At 42.2% G+C, this 23,894-nt stretch overlaps 1 protein-coding gene across 1 annotated transcript in view; it reads right to left on the bottom strand.

The window, feature by feature from the left end:
• The window catches only part of LOC108088015 (alpha-2A adrenergic receptor), a 48,948-nt gene extending 34,181 nt beyond the window's left edge, over positions 1 to 14,767 (bottom strand). The window contains exon 1 of the mRNA XM_017185626.2: positions 13,072 to 14,767. Within this exon, the coding sequence (XP_017041115.1) occupies positions 13,072 to 13,872 (801 nt within the window). The 5' untranslated portion in view covers positions 13,873 to 14,767. The remainder of the gene's footprint in view (positions 1 to 13,071) is intronic.
• Between the last annotated feature and the right edge of the window lie 9,127 nt (positions 14,768 to 23,894).

Raw genomic sequence — 23,894 nt, 5'->3', positions numbered from 1 at the left:
CCTTGTGCCTCGGAAGACAAGTGCGAAGCATAGGTTGAAGGTGCTGCAAATGGGATTGGGTTGGGTCCGTTGACTTGCCTCTCCTCCGGATTTTCCCGGCTCCGTCTTATTTATTTGCCTATTCGTTCTTTGGTGTGCGAGTGTGTGGCAAGTTTATGATCGGCAACTGCGCCTGACGCAGAACATAAGTCGGCAATGCGGTCAGAATCACAGCCAAGAGCCCCGGAGAAGGAGGAAATCTAGGGGATTTCTCATGCTGTGTGAATGACACGTTTTATTTCCTGCCCACCAATATTTCGTAGCATTTTACCTTTAAGAAAACCGTAATATCCTCTTTGTATAGTTTTGTGCTTTGCGTTTGGCATTTCAATTATATTTGTAGGGTCCTCTACATAAATATTATTGTTTATACGATTTTTTAAAGTCATCAAATTATTTAAAAGAAGGGAAACTTTAATAATTGTATGGTATCTAAAAAAAACCTACTTACTTTTCATACTTCAACTTGTTCTGAATAAGGGTTGTTTAAGTCCTTACTTAACTTACTTTCTTGTCTCTTATTTAACCAGCCTTATTCTGCCTTTGTTATCCCCATTTAAATAATTGAGTATTCCTGGCAACCAAAGATCCCATCACTTGTTGCTCCAGATCAGGGCATTTAATCTACATTGCCTGTCGAATGACTTAATATTTGCAATCAAAATGCCATTGATGTGAAGCACTTCGTCTCCGGTGCGTGCTTTGTGGTATCATGGCACTCTCGAATTCATAACAAGGATAACAAATGGCAAAGCTACATGGCTGCTGTCCTGGCCATAATATCAAATCATATTTTAACGTTTATTCGCACAACAACAAGAGAAAGGCAACGGCAGCTTTGTCTTCGCCATCCTTGGCTTTTTCCCTATTCTATTTTTCCCTTCGTTCCCTTGATGGCATGAAATTCCTCGCAAGCAGCAACAACGGCCTGGCATTTACTAATTTCATAAAGCCAAATGAAATAAAAATGCCAGCAGAGTGGAACAGAATAGACCAGAACAGAACGGTACAGAAAAGGGGATGTGACAGTCTAGAAAGTCAGCTTCTGGGTGTGTGGGAACGGAATTTATGGTGGTCTCAATATGTGGTTAAAAAGAAGGGGATTCCTTTGCTTTTTGGGAACTTTTGCTGTGAAAATCAGGCACTTACCAAATGCAGTTTTGAGCTTCACTGGGCAAACAGGGGAAATGATCAAAGCCTCGGAATGGGTGCGCCATTTCCGGCTGAGTGTGATGGCAAGAAATCTGAGGTCGGGCGGGCTTAGTGCCAACAATGGCAACAATAACTCAATAAAATCCTGGCGCCGCAGACAAAGCGCAAATGAATGCAATGCCGTGGGGTTGGCTAAAACCCACTTCTTCTTTTCAAGTCTGGCTGGCACTTTGCCCCACCCGCCATTTCAGCAGAGAAATATCCTTCCCGACACTGTCATCCGTCTTCATCGTGGCGTCGTGTTAATGCAAGACAAAGGAACGGCGATGGCAGTGCCTCGTCTCTTGCTTTTATGGCCAGCATTAAAGTGAACTGTAAAATGCGCTTCATTTGTAAAAATGAGCCATCGACATGGGGGCGTATGCGCAACGTGTGCGGCAAAGTGCCCGGAATTATGATGATTGACGATTATACACTTGGAGCAAGAGTTGGGGCAGAAGCGGAAAAGGATCAGGATCAGAAGTTTCTCCGTGTGTGTGTGTGGGTATAAGGAAGTATTTGGCTTTTTCCCTTTTGGCATGCAAAATTAGATGGATTACCAAAAGCTGACTGACAGCACGAGGCAACAAAAAAAATATGCAAGCAGCCCAAATGAGGTAAGTAAGTCAAAGGCTTAACCAGCATATACGCCATTGGAATTTTAAAGAAGCGAAAAAAAGGCAGGAAATTAATATTTATGACATGGCCTGTCCTCAAATGTCAATGTGCATATTTTTAATTATGCACAAAAGTCGAAGGAGAAGTGCGACTGACTCACTGGCTTGATGCGGGTTTTCTCTCAATTATGCTGAGGCAATTTTCACTTCGTTGCCGCTGTCAAATTTTACACGCCCTGCTTTACGGCTTGTTGTTTTTAATTTAAAATTTCAGCAATTCCATTTGCCCGTACTTTACTTTACTTCACTTTTCTTTTGTTTTGTTTTGTTCCGTTCTTTGTTTTCCTTACGCTTTTCCCATTTTGTTTTTTCATTTACATTAAAAGGCTCCAAATGAGCGTAATTAAAATTGACCCAAGGGAGTAGCCCCGGCAATAAAAAGTACGAGATGGAAACAGGCAAACTTTTGCATAATTAGGCGGGGCAGGGACTACATAAATCATCCGGGGCTTTGCTTTGGATTTATGAATGTCGAAATTAAACTCATATATGCTAAATTGAGTCTGGGCCCCATTGAGTCAATGATACTCGGGGCCAAAGTTGCAGCCACTGGGCTGTTGTGAGCCTGTGTGGCAGAACAAGGTTATGATGCCCCCTTTTCTCCTCCTGCGGCCTTGTTTCCCCCTCTCCTCGTTTTCCCCCGACTCTTCTGTCTCATTTAATTTTGAACTTTTTGATTTCTCTGGTGGCCGAACGGCTCCCCAACGACATGTGCGGCGAGTGAAAAAGTTGATTTCAAAGTTACCCCTGCGCAAAGGCAGCAAATTAAACTACAAATTCATTTACGCAATGCAATTTCAGCTGGCAAATTTAATTCAATTCGCACAAACGAAAGTTTATCTCGCCGCTTGGGGTAATTATGTTCGCATTTAGTGCCAGATTATGGTACACTGAATTAAGAGCGCAATGCAAATTAAAAACTTATTCATGCTTTCGCCGAATAAATGCAATTTCTATAATTTCTTTTGGGGTCTTTTCCCCCGCTTTCCGTTTGCGGCTCCACTTTTTTTTTTTGGTCCGCCCCACTTCACCGTACTTAATAGCACAAAATGGCCCACAGAAATGGGGCCCGACGACATTTTGTGTAATTTATTTGGCCTACGGGCGCATCGGAGTCCTTTCGCCTTTCCTGTTTCGTCCTCCGCCACCGACGACGATGAGGCGCGCAAATACTTTAAGACGATTTTATGTAAATGTTTTTCGTGCTCATGTTTTAAGTGTGTTGGCATCGCCTTCGACAAACGCCGAAAAAAGGCAAACGCCGACCGTCAGAACAAAGGATGCGACCGGATTTCAACAGCCTCTTGCTTCGGGTACACTTGCGAAAAAAATAAGATCACTATGCCATCATTGATGTAATGTATAGTTTTGTAAGTAAATAAGTCTTTATAGTCTTTTCTTAGATAGTTGTGCTAATTGTGCAACATCTAAGGCTAATGTTATCCCTAGTTTCAAATTATTCCTAATTTATAAGTTTTATTTCTAAAATATTTTTAAGAACTTTAGAACAATAGTATTACAAATTTTCTAATGAAATTATTGTTTTAATAATTCATCTAAACCTATTCATACTGTCTATCTGAACCTATGCCACTTTATGTATAAATGTGGATTTAAAACGCTCATGTTTTCAAAGATTTTTTTTCCCAGTGTGTCCTTCATCTCTGGGGGTCTGCTTGGCTCCTTTGCCGTGTCTGTTCAGTCGGAATTTTATTCAAAATGGATTATGCCGCCTTCGAGTGAAAAGAAAACAACACAAAAAATAATTCAGCACCACTTCGGCCGCGTTGTTGTCGGTGGTGCGGTGGTTGCCGGTTTTGTTTTTACGCTGGTTGTGTGCCCTCACTCGTTTTTGCCGCTGAATTTGTAAGTGTTTATGTTTATGCGACAAAGTGCCAAGGACCCGATTGCGTTCCCACTCCTGGATAATGCTGATAATGCCCCAGTCGACGGTGGCAACGTTGGCCACGATGGCAGCGTTGCGACCTTAAAGCGAGCACTTAAAAACTGAGTTTAATGAATGGCGAAATTGGTGTTTGATTTCGGTGCGGCCATAAATCTTCATATGACCAACTGGAAACTGGCAACTGGTAACTGGCAACTGGCTGGCGGTCCCATGTGTGCTGACTCGACTGGCAATTATCTCGCCCCTCCAGCTTTCCAGTTTCTCTCGCTTAAGTGAAAGTAAATCAATATGCTCGGCACGGTATAAATTTACGACAAATAATGCATTAAATTGAATTGCTAAATTTCATTTTATTGTTGGTTCGTGCAAGGAGTTCTCGCCGGGATTCCTGCTTCTCCGACTGCATAACTCTTTCGTTTATTAACCATTTCCCGCGACTTTGTGTATATCGAACCAACAAAGGCGCCAGACGATGGCCTTGTCATCACTGAGGATGGTGACAACGCCAGCTGGCGTGATAAGCCATTCATTACGATTATTATGGAGGAGGTGCCTTGTGGGTGGAGGGGGTTAAGGGGGAGGGGAAGGGGAAGGGGGTATTCTCTTGCCAAACACACGACATGTGTGGCAAGCGGTCTTGAACTCTCGGCGAGCAAATAAAAAAATACTGCTGATAGGAGTAAAAAATTTTCATACTCATTTATTTTTATTTACTGCGCGCAATTTGCACATAAAAGCCAGCCAGCCAAAGTCAAAGCCAAAAACCAAAACCAAAGCCAAAGCCGGAAACCGAAAGCCAAAATCGAGCCCGTTGGCGTGTGAAAGGGTTTTTCGGCGGCAATCTTTGGCTTTCGCCCGGCTGAAAATATGGAAAAATTATGCGTGGCCATAAAAGCTGAGCGCGGCTAAACAGAGCGGTGCACGGCAATGCCGATGCCGATGCCCATGTGGATGTGGATGTGGATGTCGATGGCAATGTCAATGGCATTGTCAATATTTAAGTTTTGACATTGTTATGACAGCGTAGTCGCTGCGATGGCGAAAAGTTTTTGCGTGAAGTTAATTTATGGTGTTCATGTGTGCAAATGTTGTCATAAATGTCAAGCGATTTTTTCGTTTCGGGGCTCTTTTCGCCAGGAGAAATATGATCGTATCGAACGGCGATTGGTGTTGGGTCATGCGTGTAAAATTAAGTGCAGCCGGCTTACTCTTTAATTATGACCAATATGCTGGCATCTGGCCAAACCGAAACTTAAGGCGCCAGGCCTTTTCCCCAGAAAAATGAATAGAGCCTGGGCGCAAATATTTCATTTCGTTTTATTTGGTTTTCTTTAATAAAGCTGCCGCCGCCGCTCGCTCGGCAGTGAAAATCAAGGGGCAGAACTAAAGCGGCTGCCGGGCGTATGCGCAATTTGTTTTATTTGTGCTGCTACAGAGCCCTTCGCTCGGCCAAGATAAATTTATTTCCAACTTTGGCTTGGACTTGGTGAGATTCTGTTTTAATTTGCGATTTTCCGCTTGTTTTGCCAATTAGGCGCCATTTGACTTTACGATTGCGAAACAGTTCCCACAAAAGTCCAACCGGCAAAGAACTCTGACAGAATGTTCGCAATTCAGTCGGCAATAAATTAACTTTGACCCTTTCAGCTGGCCAACGCCACACGGCAAATAATTTCCTTTTGACATGTTTGTGCAATGTCACAATAAATAAACCCAATACAGGTAACCCTTCCACATTTCTTTATTATAGTAACGGATTTGGAACTTTAAATACAAAAGATCCTTTTTATTATATACTTTAATATATGTGTATTTCTTTAGTTATTATTTAAGAAATATTGTATTTTTGTTCTGTGCAATGGCTGTCATCATCCAATTGAGTTTTCCGTTTATTCCCTAAGGCCATAAAGCGGGCAGGCAACAACTTTCCAATGGATTTTAATTCAATTAGCATCAGCGGAACGCCAGTCAATTGTAAAAGAGTTTTGCTTTCATCCCCCCTGTTTTTCCCATCCTCCGTTTTCCGGCCTTTGCGGCCTGTTTTCTTCAATTTATTTCGGCGAGTATAATTTACTTAGGCAGCAGATATAGGCGAGATTCTTGTGGGTAGCTCATAAATACCAAATCTGCTTCAGTTGGCATTGTGGCCATTGCTTTAAGCTTGTTTATGTTGCCTGGCAAGTGAAAGTTAATACGCGTGCGAATTTCTCAGACGGTTTTCGCACGAATCAGCAGCCGAAACAAAAATAATGATATTAAACTTTGCCAAAGGAATTATATTTCATCCGAGATGACATCAGCTCACACACACTGTTGCATGCACATGTATGCGAGTAAATACATATATATATCGTGTATCTCTGGGAAACTTTTCGGGGAAAAGTACTTGATGCGATAAGAGGGCACACGAACAAATGTGAGACTTTGCCTCAGGAAAAATGGATATGGGCATCGCCCCTGCATTTTATGGAATGCAATAAAAAACTTTTCAGACAGCCTTCCAAAGTGTGCAATGCAAATTGTGTAGAGAACGAACGGGCGACTTTAAGGAACCACAGTGAAGAACCGCACAAAATAAATAAATAAACGCCAGCTGACTAAGCCACGAAGCCAAACAACAATTGACTGAGAACGCGTTCCCCACCGAAAAAAATAACAGAGAGAAGAATGAAAAAATAATAATAATTCGGACACTAATCCGGGCTTAGAAACTTGGCTTTATTTTAATCAAACCGACGGAGCGAGCAGCTCGAAAAGTTCCCCAAGCTGCCAGTCGCACGCGCTCCCTCCACAGAAAAACGAGAAGTACAAAAAGAAGCCATTGGCGAAATACGCGACAGCCACGATAAGGGGGATAAGCTTATGGGGGGATGGGGCATATATATCCTGGTCCCAATGAAGTTCAAATCGGGCCGACTTTAAGTTTCTGCCGGAGCATGACAAATGCCGATTTGTGGCTGCACTGCATATGGCAGTTTTCGGAACGGGAATGGAAAATTGGGATGGCAGTTTGCTGAATTGAGAAATACTCAACATTTTTAATTTTTAACCTTTAAGGTTTGCTCTATGCTCATCTTTATAAACTTCATTAAAATTTAATTGTATTAAATATATCCGCAATTTTTTTTTACATTTTTTGAATAAGTGTTTAATTAAAATTTAATTGGTAATTTTTATTATTTATTTTTTGATATTTCAATATCAATAAAATGTGGTCACAGAGTACTAAAAGTGGTTCTAATAGGGGGTTAAATGAGAGGAATATAATTATTAATTTTAATAACAAATCCAGCTCATTCAAAAATATGAACCAGAAATTAATATAATCGTTATTCTTTTGGAAAATGCTAACGGATAATTGAATTTTTTCCCAAGTATGGGAAGAGACCACAAATGGTATACGTGCAGTACTCACAATAACGAGACACACACACACAAAGACACACACACAGACAAACATACAACCCCGAAAGCAGCCGGAAAGAATTGCTCTGTAATTTAATTTAACCAACGATGGGAGCCGGAGTTTGGAGCTGGGTGGCAAGTTGGAAAAAATGGCGGGCGCCAGTTAGTGGTGCGTGCTCCATAAGCTAAAATGTCAATATTTGCCTATGCCACGCATAAAGTGCCGAGGCATATGCCTTGTGGTGGGCACTCAAAGGCACGATGTCCTCTGTGTGTTCCATTTCATTTTTTCGCATTGCCGCCAGTTGTTTGACGCTAGCCAACAAAACATCCTATCTGAAAATTCAGCGGCGATGAGTTCGCGGCGAGCGGAAATTAGCAAACGATTTGAGCAGCCGAAAAAAAGGAGGGAGCAAGTGAATCTAAACGGGGCGTATGCTTGTTATTTGATTTTGTCCCGATTTTCCTGCCGCTGCCTGGGCGCATATATATATTCTTTAATAATTTCCTGTTATAAACAAATCAAGGATGTAATAACGCAGTTCAATGCGTAAATGTTGCTGTCTCCGCTCCCAAACTCTCGGCATCTGCTCGAGAATAAATACCACTGATTATGATCTTAAAAGCCATTTCAAACCGTAATGGCCGAGAAAAGTGAACTTTTTCAACGATGTGGAAAGGTGGTTTGGGGCACATAGTGAGCATACTAACCTACAAAATACAGTGAGCGAAAAACGAGTTACAGGTTGCCAAAATTAAAATTTATTAATTTTCAACTCTGTTGATTAAATAAATTATTTGTGTAATCGAATTTAAATTTAAGCGTTGTCCAAAGCAAGTTTACTTTTTCGGTTATCGATTTCTGAATGAACCATGGTAAAACAAAGAATGGAAACTCGAAAAATTCTTCAAAAGTGAGCGCTAGTCTACTAACTAGCAAATATTTTTTTACTTTTTCCCCTAGTGCAGGCCAAGATACACAAGCTCACCCGAAAAGCCTGCAAGGGAAAGTATCTCAAGGACTAAGCCCATTAGCTCACTGCTGCTGAACTGAACCTTTTTCGTTGCGGGCCCTGCTGGCATTTCTTTGGCTGCTTTTGCATGAGAATGCTGCCGAAATAAAAAAGAAGAAAATGTAAAATACTTTAGCCAACATAAAGGCTACAGCTACACACACACACACGAATACATTCGCCTGTTTGCAGGATAGCAAATGTAAGTACAGAAACAACAAGCGAGTCTTGAACGTCGTCGAGCAAGTCAAGTGTATGAAATGTAACAAAGACCTAACGAGAATTACAGCCTCAACATGCACATGTACGGGAATAATGAGAAAATATCAAAAGTGCCCAGGCTCACGCACACACATTTAGTCCGTGGACTTGTGGACTTGGACTTGGAACCCGTCCAGTGGCTCAATGTCAACTTAAAGCCCTTGCAGCCCGACTGCCGCCGGCCACGACATTGAGGTTGAGAAAAGCCATTATTACCCCCCTCTGTACCTCCCCCTCCTTTTCCCCCTCGACAGCCTTCTCTTAATTTCCTTTAAAGTGCCGGCACAGAAAAAACTGACGCTAATGAGCTACTTAGGCAATGACTTAAGTCGTTATTGTGCTGCCGCATATCATCGCATTACACATTACATTACACACACGCACTGTTGGCCCGTAATTCGAGAGTAGAGCTAAACCCTTGCCAAGTCCTCGGTTTTTGTCTTAACTACTTGAAAACTTTCGCCGGGGAACTACGAACTGCGAGTATGGTAACTGGGTAACTGGGGGAAAACTTGCCCGTGGGCCAAAAGCCGATTGAGCCTCGCTTTTGATCCCCGGTCTCTGGCCATTTGTTGCTCCCATTGTGCGCTGACTGGCTGGCTGGCTGGCTTTTGTGCATGTTCCGTAAAATGGTATATAATATTCGATTAATATTTCAATAAAGTGTTTGCCCCTTTACGGATTATAATAAGGTCCATTGTGCGACCCTTTGCCACCGACTTGCACAAAGGACACAATGGCCGCCAGCTTGAGTTTGAGTTTCAGTTTGCCGAGCTCCGTGGGGCGGGCAGTGAATAATGTAGTTTCTTGGAATTAGAATTTCTCTTCTGGTCCTCGCTCCATTCAATAGGCGGGCTCCTTTGTATGTTTATTTGTAGATTTGTTGGCCCCAGATTGAGGCACTTGCTGGGCAAAATTGCAGTCATTACGGCGAAAGCCGAACAATGCCAGCTGATTTCGGGCCTCGCCGCAGGGCTCTGAATTGTGCCCTCTAAAAATAACAAGCGATCCCACGCACGCATATCGGGATACACCTCATTAGGTTCCGCATTAATCAGGGAGCGCCAACTTTCACCGCACTGCCTGCCAGATGATGTCAATTAAACGCGCCTGTCAAAATATTTTGTCCGCCCCCGCGGCTTGCAAACAAAAAAGGGAGCCAAAAATAGTTTGGCGTCGAGACAATCTCGAGTGGGGCCCCAAATCAGCGTCATCGCGCGCTCTAAAATGCTATTTTATTAATTAAATCGAGCAGGCAAGTGTCAAATCAGCGCCCCCACAACCCCGGTTAACCCGGTTTTCTGCCACCTCCCCTGCGGCTTGTATTGCGGTTCAATGTGCGACGATGACGACGTCGCCGACGAACAACAATTTTGTACATGTCAACATGGTGTCATAATTAAAATGTTCACCAGCCCGGGCCACTCGACGCGGAGGCTCGTTCTCTGCTCCTCCTCACCCTTCTGCTCCTCTTATTGGGCCTGCAAATTGGAGGTTTTACATGCCAACCCCGGACAAGGCCATTGCCGACAGCCATTTCCTCACAAAACCAAAAAAAAAAAGAGAACACGCCGGGAGACATGTTTAATGATTGGACAGAGCTGAACCGATGTCTCGTTACTGACACTGCACAGTGGAAAATCGATTTCAACTGGATATCTGGCAAGAAATTGAATGATATAATCTAATGAAATAAATTTTAAATTTAAGTGGGTTTTGAAATCAATATCTATATAAATTCAATCGCTGAAATTAGAAAAGGAAGGAAAGAAGAAGCTTTCAAGGAAAACATATCTGAAATTCATTAGTTAGGCTGTTGAAATGGCAATACTAACATAAAAGAAAATATAAAATAAATATAAGTATTTAAAAAAAAAAAAAACTATTGTTCTTGCTTTTAGCATTTTTTAAAATGTTTTCTGGAATAAAAACTTAATTTCTGCTGAAACGTTTGTAACGTTTTGTTGACAATGTGTATTCACGTCGAAACTTTATAATGAAAAGTGTTATTCTCTCTGTAGTTTGTAGTTGGCTGATTAGTTTAGCTTTTGGTTGGACTGCTCTGACTTTTGTTGGTCAAAACACCGCCCAGCTAATTTGAGTGCCCCGAGATAGTGATTCCGGAGGATGGGCGGTAATCGATGCCTGTGAGCGAGTGACACAAAAACCCGTGTCCGTAAGTGGCAAACTTTTGCCATTATAAATTGTCATTTTGTGCTGTTTAGACTGCTTAAAATTCGCTAAAAACATGTTTGCCCGTTCGCCTGGTTCGGCTGGAACTTTATCCGGGCCACTTAGGCTTGATTAATGTGCCAGCTTCTGCCGGCAAAACTGGACGCTGGCCATCGTAAATAAAAACGTTCCCTCCACTGGCCTGGCTCTTTTATTGTCTCAAGGTTAATTTGAATGGCAAACTTTACGTAAGCATTCTTCTATATTAGGATACTTTATTTCGTTCTGCTTTCGCTCTCCACTCTATTATTATATTCTGCTACTTTTTGTTCGTCTTTTTTATTTACTGTCCAACGAGTGTGTGTTTGGTAGTCGGGGGTCATTGTTGGAGGGGGGGGAAGAGAAAAATAAAAAAAATTAATCAAAAATTCTGGAGACAGGCGAGAGATTCAGATGGGAACGATATGGAGGGGAATGCCCTGGTATATTTGCATTTTCCATTTCGCTCCGCATTTATCATGATTGCAATAAATAATATTGTGGTTTAACCCACACGCTGACCATTTTATTCACTGTCCACAGTTTTTCTGTGTTTTCCCTGCCAGACAGTTAAGTTTTTAAACGTTTTAAACTGTTTTGCGAGCGTTTGGCACCACGAGTTCCGAGTTCCGTTGCGCAAAAAGGCCACTTTAAGGGGGAATTTCTTTGGTTGCTCTGGGGAAAGGCGAATCGTGTGCCAATAGCTGTCAGAGGAGGGGTCAGTCACTGTGATTGAATGTTCCACTCGTTGCCTTCGGTGAGTGACTGCATCGATTCCTTTTGAAGGACGTTTTCAATTTGTGGCAAAATTTAAAGAATTTTTCCCGAAAACAGAGCAGCAGCAGCAGTGGCAGCAGGAGCTGAAGCAGTAAAAGCATCAACAAGAACGGCAGTTTGTGGCAGCTACTGATGTGTTGTCTTGCCCCAGCAGAGGAATTTCTCTTGTGAATTTTCCAGCTAGTTTGTTTCGCTTTCTCCCCCCAAGCACACACACACACACACACACACATATATACACTCTCGTGTCTGAGGGTTTGCATGTAGTATATCGCTTGTGCCCCTCAGAAATTCAAATTCAGTAACCGGCAGAAGACCCGCATGATAATGCGCATATTTCTATGGATTATAGCCTACTTTTTGGGGCTGGGCTTGGAGCCTTCTCCGACTGTATTAGACAGTCGGGGGCTTCGAGCTGGTGGAATTAGACACACTCGGAATGTATCCACCACTCATATGCATAAATATCTCTGCGTTTATTCTCTGCGTGACCCGAGTACCGTGGATTGGGATGGGTTTTTGGTTTTGGGTTTGGGTTTAGGTTTTCGGGAAAAACCAACTAAAGCACCGCCAAACGATCTGACAATTGTGCCGGCAACTCGCAAAATTTGCATAGAGAGAGGCCGCAATTTTGCGCTTTGCATGTTGCTAGCCAAGCTTTTGGCAGCATTTTAGCCATTCGACGCTATTTTGTTTGCAAATATGAATACTCGGCAACGATGGCATTTATTGACGTGCAAAAGTGGCGAAATTAGGTTGGGAAAAGCTGCTAAAAATAGCAAGAGTAAATTACCAAGATATTTTGGGCAATTTGTGCATGGAGATAGCAAAATTATGATGATCCCAATAATTATTGGTACATTTCAAGACTTTTCTATGAGGTTCTAACCATAAAATTTTAAATTTATTAAAGCTTTGGGCATAGCATATTGTTTCGTCGGAATTGTATTTTACACTTTAAACAGGAAACAGAAAAAATAGAAATGGCATTTGTTGTTATTAATAAATAGAAGATCAGTACATTTTATAGAAAATATTCTTCACAATTTTAAGGTTTAAGTTCATTATCAATAAAACTTTAAATTTGTCCAAGTGAATCTCTATCAGTTTGTTATTTTCATTTTATCTTGTTTAACAGGCCCACAAGGTTTGGTTATATTTTTTTTGAAGAGCTAATATTGAACTTTTTCTGGCTTTTTGGTTCTGAAAGAACAATGAAAACAACTTTGTTTGTGTAGTTATTATAGGTTGTAGTTGGTTATATCGTAATCGGCTTTCATATCGCTGTTAAACAAAAATGTTTATAACAAAAATAGAACCACTTATTTTGGCTTAGCTATTATAAGCTTCAATTGACTATATTTGAATCGGATTTTATATTGCAGCTGAAGGGCAGCTATTCTAAACAAATCAACCTGAAAATAGCCAATTCGGCAGCACACACATAATGCCTTTCAATCCCACAGCCCGCCAGTTTTTCCATTGTTCGATTGTCGGTGCGGCAACGTCAATTGCGGTCAATTGGCGTCAATTTCGAATGGGATGGAATGGGATTGTGATGTGGATTGTTCCGGTAATCGGAGGCACTTACCTCGCACTTGGGCAGCGGTCCCTCGGGCATCTTCACCTTCCAGCCGAGCAGCGGCGGGATGCAGATGAGGGCGGACATTATCCAGACCGCCGTTATCATGACGGCGGCCCGCGCCGGCGTCCTTGACTTCAGATAGTCGACGGCCTTTGTGATGCTCCAGTAGCGGTCCAGCGAGATGAGGCAGAGGTTCATGATCGAGGCGGTGCAGAGGAGCACGTCCATCGCTGAGTGGATGTCGCACCACCAGCTGCCGAAGATCCAGTAGCCCATCAGCTCGTTGGCCAGCGAGAAGGGCATGATGATGAGGCCCAGAAAGAAGTCGGCCACCGCCAGCGAGGCGATGAACCAGTTCTGTATGTTCTTCAGCGACTTCTCCGTGGCAATGGCTATGATCACCAGCATGTTGCCCACCACAATGATGATCATCAGGATGGTCACGATAATGGAGGCGATCACGAGTTGGGTGAGCGTATAGCCACTGGGATACCTTCCATCCCAGTGGACTTCTGTGTGGTTCGGATGGGTTAGATTGCCCGATGTCCCGCCAGCTCCACCACTCTGGTTGTAGTAACCTGCCGCCAGCTGGAGACTGCTGTTGTAGAAGCTGCCATTGAGCAGGAATATCGTGTCGTTTACATTAATATATCCCGATCCCGGTGGCAGGGTCAACTGCCCATCGACACTGAGAAGCGGCGGATTGAGTGTGGCATTGTCTGGTTTTCCGGTGGAGAACACGGCCAGAAAGTCATCGGTGCTGATGTTGCCCGTATTGATGTTCGCATTCAGCCGGCCGTAGTCCATTGTGATCTTTCTGCTTTCGTCTAACTAACTTTTGTGGATGCGTGGCTAGCTTTAGAGTCTGATTGGTCCCATGCTGCCCGTGTGTTTACAATTAAATCTTATTGCGCGCGAAATTCCAATCGGTTTTATCCTAATAATTTAACTAATTCCTACAGCATATAGCATAGCATAGCGTTCGAATATTATTATTTCGATTATTTATACCCGTTTTGCACCGAAACTTGTGTGTGGCGCGCTTTCGTTCTCTTTCGAAACGCGCGCTTCTTCCTCTATGTATTTATTTATTTATTTATCGTTTTGCTTGGTGTTTTTTTCAATTTTTTGTTGTTATATTGTGGTCTAATCAATTAGAGTCTAGAGTATGTACAGTGGCGGATACACGGACACGGACACATAACAAGGCTGCTGGCTATTTACAGGAGGAGGACTGGCATTGTGGCTTGGCCGGAACACGATCCCATCGATCCGGCTCACATGGCGTATGCGTTACGGCTTCGCTGCTCGCCAACACATCAGTCAGACATTCCGCCCGCTGGCATCAATTTTTAATTGAATAACTTGTGCTCTTTCACTGAAACCGGAAAATAAATTGTGCGAATCTCTACTTGATTGATGATGCGCCGCCAATGGAGGAGACTTTTGCTTTTTTTGTTCCGCTTGATTTTCGATTCGATTTCGTCTGATTTTTTCATCTGGTTTTCTGTTTATTTACACACAAAAACGCGCGACCCGCGATTGTGGCCCTCAGTCAGGCGTTGGCATATTTCAAGAGAAACTGTTGCCGTTCCGGCTGCTTTTGGTTGGCTCTTTTTATTTTTATTGGCTGCTTTCGGCTACTTGGCCGACAGTTGGCGCGCCCGGAACACGTTCGCACCGCTGGAACTGCACATCCTAACTGAACGCCGTCCGCTGGCTGTTTCATTGCGGCCCAGCTTGCTACCAAAAATGCCGTCCACAATCGCCAGTTCTTCGTGTGCGTGTGGCAGCTTTCGTTCGTTCGCCTTCGTCGTTTTCCTCGAAGGGAAATTCTCTCCGACTCTCTCTCACTCTCTTTGGCTTTTCCACGGAAAGCAAGCATCCAAGTTGTGTGGTGGTCCCATGTTCCATGTGGTGGCTCATTTGAAATGCTCATCTTGAGTGTCCCGCACTTGCAGTGGTCGCCTTTGTTTACCTATTCCATTGGCAAGTGTTGCGGTGTCAACAGATTAAATTTCTGGCTGTGTAAACAGCACGGCAAAATTGTGCTCGTATAAATAACGCAGAGGGTAAATATGAACAAAAAAGCAATTATAAAATGTTGATATTTACATTTGCTTTTCTTTATGGGGGTCAATATTATTGTATTGTTATTTCGAATAACAAGCACTACACATCAGCAATGCAATAAAGCAAAATAAACTTGTTTATGGGGTAAATAAAAAATAAGAAAATGTATCTGTTAAAATTTAGATAAAAATTGGAATTTCTTTGTAACTTAAAACATTTATAAATGTTTTTCTTTTACAGCTTAAGCTCATTGCAGTACGGAGTGTATTAAAAGGTGTACGATATTTCACTATTAAACTCTAAAAAAAATGTAGAAATTATTTATTAAAAATGATGTTAAAATATTTATTTCCTTAACTAACTAATAAAGTTCAAGGCATTACTTTCATTCCGGCAAAATATGAACCCAAATAACAAAGACGTTATCTTGCAACCAAACTATTTAGTTTAGATATCGGTTTCCACTTGTCTTGCACCGCTTGTTGCCACTCGAAAACTACGTTCCACAAGTGCATGTTCACTGGGAAATTCATCGCTTTTCCGCTCTCCGAATGTTTTGTGGGGAAATTCTCTCCGGTCATTCGGTGTTCCGTTTCCCAAAGCATTCCCCACTGTGTTGCGCTCTGTTGTGCTTTGTTTGCCTTTGTCCCAGTGGCCTAAACCCAAAACCGAAACTTATTTTTGTGGCAGCACTTTTCACGTTTTGCCATTTTTAGGGGGAGAGAGCAGCGAACCCTTTTCCAGTTTTTCTTGTAAAAGCCCCTGCCTCGTGCATATGTTTGCCAAGGGTTGCTGTTGGCCAGATTCGCTGGCCATGTGTGCCACCTTTTGTTTACATTTTCGTTTTAACCCACATACGGGCCCGGTTTTCATGGCAAATGTTGGCCAGGCTCAGTCTTTAAACACTTCTAACGGGAATCCGGGGAAGGTAATAAAGGCGTAATGAAGCCATCCACCTGCAAAAGGTGTGCGGGCATCGAAAAAAGCGAGGACGGCGCACAACAGCCAAACAGCCAACATATCAGACACATTATGCGCGATAGTCACGTCTGCTGGGCACATAATTGAAAAGCGAACTTGAGCGTATCAATCGGGCAAACAGGTTGTTATTGCTTTTGCCTGTGCTGCCTGTGCTGTTGCTCCTTTCCTTTCTGGCTGCTCAATGAAATCAGCTAGAAATTATGATAATGAAAAAGCCAAGGCGCTGGATGTTGTTCACCTTCGCTACGCTACGCTTTTTATATCATCCACCATCGTCTTGTTCATCAAGTGTACACGGTGCGTATGAGTTATTTGATTATGTTAAGCATACGTCTTGGCGCTGCCGCGCATAATTTCAAATTACGCGCAGCACACATCAGCATCCAAGCATCCGGGCATCTGAGCATCTTACCATCTTAGCATCAACATAATAAATCCGAAAAGGCCGCTGCCAGACAAACAAGCTAAGACCCGCACATGCACCCACTTACTCCACTCCCCTTCCCTTGGATACCCTCCACTTCGCAGAGTGACAAATTCCGGAAACAACAACCGACAGCGGCTGAAACTTGGCATCGGGCACTCATCTCCAATGCACGGCGCAAGATTGCTTGTCAGGCCCTGATTATGTTAACTGCCTACGAAGGTGCCGCCGGATCAGAACTCGGGGTAATGAAACACGCGTGATTTCTCATCTTGGACTTGCTCGTCTGTTTCAAAACTGTTTTTAAGAGGAATAGAAATTTAATTCTACAAAAATTATTCCAATAAACCATGATATTTTATTAAGATATCATAGATAGATGATTTACAAATATAATAAATAAATATATACCATACATTGATATGGCAATATATTCATCTGGAACAATTACAAAGAGATTTCCGTATCAGAACTCAGGGTTTTGAAACACGTGAGATAATTCATCAAGGACTTGCTCCTCTGATTTGAAAATACAAATTTAATTCCAAGAAACGTAGTTTGAAAATCTATGATATTATATTTAAATTCTAACATATGGGTTATAAACAACTTAGTTCAATATAATAATATAAATAATTAATTAGGACAACTGATTTGGTTTGTTTATTAAAACAATCGTTTAACATCTGCAACATATTTTTATAAACCTCTATTCTTAAGACTCGTTTTCAGGATGCAAAAAATCTATCTGATTAAAAATAAAATGATCGTGATCATAATGACGATCACACACAGTATTTATCGATTTCTTATAGTACTCATATAAATACAGATTGTGTGACATAAGAAAGTTTAACAAACATACATACATACTTAATATATATGATAAATATAAATAAACACTATCCATGTTTATTTTTAAGGCTTTAAAAGATTATATTAATCCTCTAGAAAGGATTTTCCCCCTCTGAATACATAATAAAACTTGAAATATTACAATATCCGAGCGCTGTGACTTGGTGACTTGCAGTTTGGAGTGCGTTCCCAGTGCATCGCAGCTACAGATTATTCACCGACTCCGAATGCGCATACATTAAATTATATGCACATATATCAGGGATGCAACTGCAGTTGCTGTCGCTGCAACTTCTCCGGCTGGCTCTTCATGCGTCACGCATCCTGCCAATTGAGGAACTCCTAATGGAAGACGACTTCCATGCCAGAACCCAACTGAACTGCACTGAGATTTGCTGCGGCACTCGCCCCGTCCTTTGTTGTAACTGTGCGATATCCACTTTTAATTCACCGCACGTTTTCCATAATGAAATCGGATTTGTGGGCCGTGGGAAAATGTGGGAAAAGGCGGTGAACAGAGAAGAGGAGGTGGAGGTGGAGGGTGGGCCCATAAATTGAGCACTCAGCAGCACGCTGCGCTTTGTCACGGTCCAAAATGCTGCGACTGTGCCGAGGAAGGTCCCAAAAATGTGGCAGGGCGGATAATGCCGCATTTTGAGGAATGCTCAAATGCAGCACACTAATGGCAGCAAATATATTATGCCCGCTTATCATTCGCATTAGCTGGCAAAATTGTAGCCAAGAGATTTTCGCATGCACGCTGTGGAAGCCAGAAACCAAAAAAAAAAAAAAAAAAAAAGAGAAAAAAAAGAACGAAATGGTAAATGGCAGCATTTCGTGGCAGTGAGGCAGGAAATTGCTCTACTCATACGCACTGTGGCCCCGTCTGCTGCATTATCTTAATTTAAAAACTCGCTACAGCGCTAAGGCTGTCTGCTCGTTTGCCGCCGTGTTTTAGTTTCATTAACTCGGCTGAAAAGCCATTTATCAAGCTGTCAGCAGCAATTATTTATATCCCCGCCACCAGGTCCACAGACCGCTGAGAAATATTATAGAAATATTATCATGCCTTGGCGGAAGGCGCGTATAAAATTAAAACAATAAGTGCGTCGGATCAATCCGCATTTGGCGTTAAATGGAACGGCAGTCGCCTGGCGTTAAATGCGCAGCGAAATTAAATTAATTGCCAACCCTTTGGCCCGCTCGGTGTTTATCGTCAAACGATTTAAAGTTTTAATCTCTTGACGCATTTAACCGAATGGCCCAAGGCCTTCTGAACGGCATTAGCTTGGCAATTAACCAGCAGCAACATTGGGCAACATGTGCCGGCAATGCCCGAGGACTCCGGAACGCCTGATCCCAAAGCAGCTCGGTGTGTTATATACGAGTATGGTATGTACATACATATAGTACGCCTGGGTTGGCCCGACATTCAGGAAATTCGAGGAGCGGCCTACATGGCCACAGGAAGTGCATAGTTGGCCAGGCATCTCGCCTGGCAGGAGCCGTAAATCTCGCCCCTGTAAGTCGAGTCGTAAGCCAAAGTTTCGGGGCCAAGTTGTCATAAAATTTATGCGTCTAATTACTTGCACTTTTTTGTGTAGCTGGCTTTTCGTTCTCCTCGTCTTGATGGACCCATCGGCGACGTCATTTATTATTTTTATGTACACAACGAACGTTTTATTGACACGACGGACGATTGGCTTTGGGGCTAAGTCAATAAGGCAGCGACAACTCAAAAGACTTTGCAAAAAACGGGGGGCTGTCATTAATCTTTCGTTTTTGGCCAAGTTGTGCAGCTAATTGCGCCATTTTCATAGGTCTAGCCTCCAGTCAGGGTCGTTTGCCTTCCTTCTTTGGCTCCTTCCACTACTGCCACTTTGCTCTCCAGTTTCCCTTTTTCCCATTGCTGTCTCAATTTTCCCACCCCCACACCAACTCCCCACTGACTGGTTTTCATATTTCCATGGCCAGTGACCCAATGCCGGTCAACTAAGTATTTACAAAGGGGACCTCGTGACTTTAATGCCCCGAATGTTCATCTAAATTTTGTGCGGGCCGGGACGGAAATAAACAAAGCGTCAAAAGGAAAAGTAAAATACTGCTGGTACTGCGGCGGCCAGGTAAAATAATCGGGATTATTTATGTGGCTCGGCAGAAATTTGCTTACATATTACACTTTTTCAACATTCTTTTAATTAGCTGCGCTGACAACAAAACGAAAAGTTCCAAACAAAAGCGGCGCAGCACAAATGCTGCGCCCGAGCTGAAAAACAGGTAATAACCGGCGAAAGGAGGTGGTTTTCGGCGGGCGTTGAAGGTGGGGGTTGAGGTGGGGGTTGAGGTGGGTGGTTGGGTGGTTTTCAGTGGGCGGCGCGTTGGTCGCTTTGTTTCACAGAACGCACCGCGAGCCATGAAACAAGCTTGGACTTGCAAATAAAGGCAGCGGCGAAACGGGAAGCCAAACGAGACGACAGGAAGACGAATTCTTTGGAGAACCCGCTGGCAAGCTCCCCGCCTCCCTTTTTGTCCACTCCTCATTGCAATTAAAAAATTATAAATATATGAGTTGCATTTAAAATAAATGAAACACAAACGACTGTTTTTTTACTTATAAAAAACAGCTAATAATTAAAGTCTTAAAAGATCACTATATTTTATTCATCTTTTACATAAATCACATGTCACTTTAAAGAGATAAGTTATCATTTATTTTATGCTATAAATTTTGTATTTTATTGCAAATCATTTAAGATTAAGCAACGAGTTTTGTTGTTACCAATCACCTAGCATTTTTTCTTAGTGTAACTGCGCTTCCCTATGCCCTTTTCACAGCCCTTTCTATTTTACTCTCTCCCTGTTTACCAATTCCGCATTTTGCGCGCTTGTTTTATGCGAAATTTTTGGAAGCTTGCACAAAAATTTGCTACACAAAGTGCCTGTGGCGCTGAAGGAAGCACAAAACCCCATGACTTAATTAGAATGTTGTGTAGCTACTAATGTTCCTGACACGGTTAGGCGCAGTTTGCCCTCGGCTGCCTTCAATCCTTCAATGTTCCAATGCTCCAACCGATGCCCTCCAACGCCCTTTGACGCTGCGCCGACACATGAAATGCATTTGTATCCCTACTGCGAGTCCTTTTCCTCCTGCCTCCTGCAGTGTGGAAAGTTTTCCCAAATATTGCCTGATTAGCAAAATTACCTTTTACCCAGGAAGTGTGTTGATTGTATTTATGCACTTTATTTCTAGTATTTGTATTAAAATATTTCATTAAAATAACTTTTTACTGATGATTTTTGTTAAATATATTTGCGATTGTTATTTCTAATATCAGTATTTAAATATGTGATATTTAATTTATATTTAAATAATATATGAACGTACAAATGTGAAATGAAATAATTCAAATTTTGTGTTCTACTTATTCATTACCACCACATCATCCTTTAATTATAAAACAATATTAATTATTTGTGAAAAGTAAGGGGTTATCATTTTAATATTTACCTGTTACAACTGGTAACTATTTTATGAACTTACCAACAAAAAACATGATGAATTGAATTATGCATACAGTTTTAGATTTATTGCCCAAACATTAAGTTAAACACATAAAAATATGTTTGATTTTTCCCCAAAACGAGAACTATTTCCCATTGTTCGGCGAAAGTTGGTAATCAATTCGGTGCCGACATATGCTGCCCAAGCGGCAACAAAGAGCTGGCTTCGCCATTTTTCCTGGATCTTGTTGGGCAGCGCACAGTCAAACCGAAACTAATTTCGAATCCATTTACATAAACTGACATCTGCGAGAGAGTTTTGCATGACCAGCCGCTGCCCTGGAGCAGTTTTCAAGGCCAACGCCCTGGCTGCGCTGTCAAATATTTGCATTCTGTTTTTTTTTGTGTAACTCTTGCATAACAAAAAGCTGGGGAAAAACTATTGCATAGAAAATGGGCATGCGAGTGAATTGTAAAACATGTGGAATTACAACCGGCAACATTAAATGCAACATGTTCAGCTGTCACCGTTTTGAAAGGAGGCCAAAAAGGGGCGTGGAGCTGGTTGTTCGATGCAAAGAGCCATATCCAACGGTATGACCATTAGACACGGTCATAAACTAGGCCAGAGATTAGTGGCTTGCATCGTCATTGCCGGCAATTGATTTTCAATCAGAGGCGACCTTGATGCGGAGCAGCGATGGCAGCAACCTGCGAATGCGATTGCGATTGCCTTGCCGGTTGACTGACGCCCTTTGGCCGGCACTCAAGGCTCATTTGGCCCAGGTCACTTTAATCAGCTGCAAAAGCTTTCAGCCAGCGAACCGAGCCGGAGATCCCGGTCTCCCAGGGCGGAGTTGCAGCTAAAAGCCGGTTCGAATTTCAATTGCCAATATGGTTGCAATCTCACAAATGTTTGGCCACATTACGAACATTGCAATTATTTGTTTGGGGCTGTGGCCCCCCAAAATTTCGCTTGGCCTTCGGTTGCCCTTTGTGCGGAATAAACGCTACGCAAATTGAATTTTCTAAATAACTGCAATCGAGATTCGATGCCAGCCAGTTGGCAAAATCAAACAAAAATGCAATCAAAGTTCGTAATTAATTGCATTTACTCGGCCAAACTATGCAATTGTATTGCAATCAATCGAAGCGCATCTCCAACCGATTTTAAGCGGAGGTCGAAGCGGTTTTTGTGGCCATATATTCGTACCATAATAAAACTGCCACGTTTTTAAAGCTGATGAGGAGTTCGGTCTAATGAACTTCCTGTCGTCGATTAACCTTTCTTTTTTTTCGCAACCCGTCGATGAGCCCGAGGGTCGGCAGTCGGCAGCCGGCATAACATTTGATTTGGCCACCGCTTCAGTTTGACTTTCGCTTCGTTTGGCGCTTTGGTCAGAAAGGAAAACTTTTTCCTTTCGCATACATGCGAAACGTGATGAAACTTAATTGGGACACTCGCTTGTTTCGCTTCCTTTTCGGAGCAAAAAGCGGAGCTGGTTTTCCAGGTAGCCAGCTATCCGGGCATCCAGGTGGGCGACTTCAAATGGACTTTTATGAGCCGTGTGCAGCAACAGAATTTGCTGTTTATTGGCTTTCATTATGGCTGCGCTGAAAGCCACAAAAGCTGCAGCTGCAGGCGGCAAGCCGCATTTAATTAATGGAGGTAGGGGGACGTTCCAGCTCAATGGAACTCTACCAAAATAACTGCCAGCCACAGCCCAGGGAACAGGCCATTATGTAAAAGTGTGTGCCGGAGGCAAAAGTTTTTGGCCATTTGCTGGTCTAAGAATGAACAGCAATGCACTTAGGGAAAACTATAGTATCAATATACATTCGTTGGTTGTAATTTGTATTAATTTGTTAATCCTTCTTAAGTTGAAATATCCACCAAAGTTTTGGAATATTATATATCATTACCTTGATAAAATGTATATATGATATCTTTAAATAAAAAGAAATCAAAGGTATATATTAAAGTAGCCAACTGTTTTTTTTTTCTAGTGCTGACTCCCTCATAAAAACCTACTTCTGCCTTCCCTCCGGCGAGTTTAAGTGCGCCAAATTGCTTACAAATTCACTTTATGCCCAAACGCGCCAAAGTAATTCCTGCCCCATTTAGTAGTTGGCATTGTTGCACCTGCTGCGCCGGAGGCAAGAATTTCCAGTTTGAAAGCGCCCGTTGAAATCTGCTCCTATTTAACTTAAATTGCATATTTAATTAATTCGATTGGATTGCACTGAAACACGCGAATTATTGCATAGACAACTTAATTAGCGACACTCGAATCGGTCATCGGATTCGGATTGCGAGCTTGAATTTCAATTAAAACTCACTGAAATCCGCACGATTGCGTTCGGAAAAAAAAAGCGAACCCAACTCAGGCGCATCTGCACAATCTGACACCTGTCGCAATTTCAGGTATCAGATTGTCCAAAGGCCAGGGGACGAGAAGGGTCCAGCTCGGGACTAAGTTCAGCCCGACCGGATAGCATCTCTCGGTGGAACAATGTCCCTGGTGGACGATACAAAAATCTGTTTTACATATCCCAGCAATTATACCAACCTTTTCGCCTTTATTTATTGCCGTTTATAAATATTTGTTTTTAAATCATTGCAAAGGTCGTGTGCACATAGAAAAATTCTCCTCCCTTTTAAGAATTATTTAGAATTTATTATACCCATCATTCGTAGGGTGAAAGGGTATATTGAGTTTGTTGAATATGATGTAACAGTTGGAAGGAAACATTTGTCACCCCATAATAGTTTTTATATCAATATATAAAGGGAATTTTCTGTGTTATTCTAATATTGATTTAGTCATTTAATCATTTGTAAATTCTATCTTAGATTTATCAACTGAACAATTTATATTTCCTTTTTCTGCTGCAAAAGGGTTCTCATTTTTGCAAAGTGTGGTGATGCTTTCCCAGCCGAGGCAAATGGAATTGGACAAATCCATTAAATTCCAATGCGTAAAAGGGCGTTTAG

The sequence above is a fragment of the Drosophila ficusphila genome, unplaced genomic scaffold (assembly GCF_018152265.1).
Source record: "Drosophila ficusphila isolate 14025-0441.05 unplaced genomic scaffold, ASM1815226v1 contig_791, whole genome shotgun sequence".
Lineage (NCBI taxonomy): Eukaryota > Metazoa > Arthropoda > Insecta > Diptera > Drosophilidae > Drosophila > Drosophila ficusphila.
This window is presented reverse-complemented; position numbering and strand designations above follow the sequence as displayed.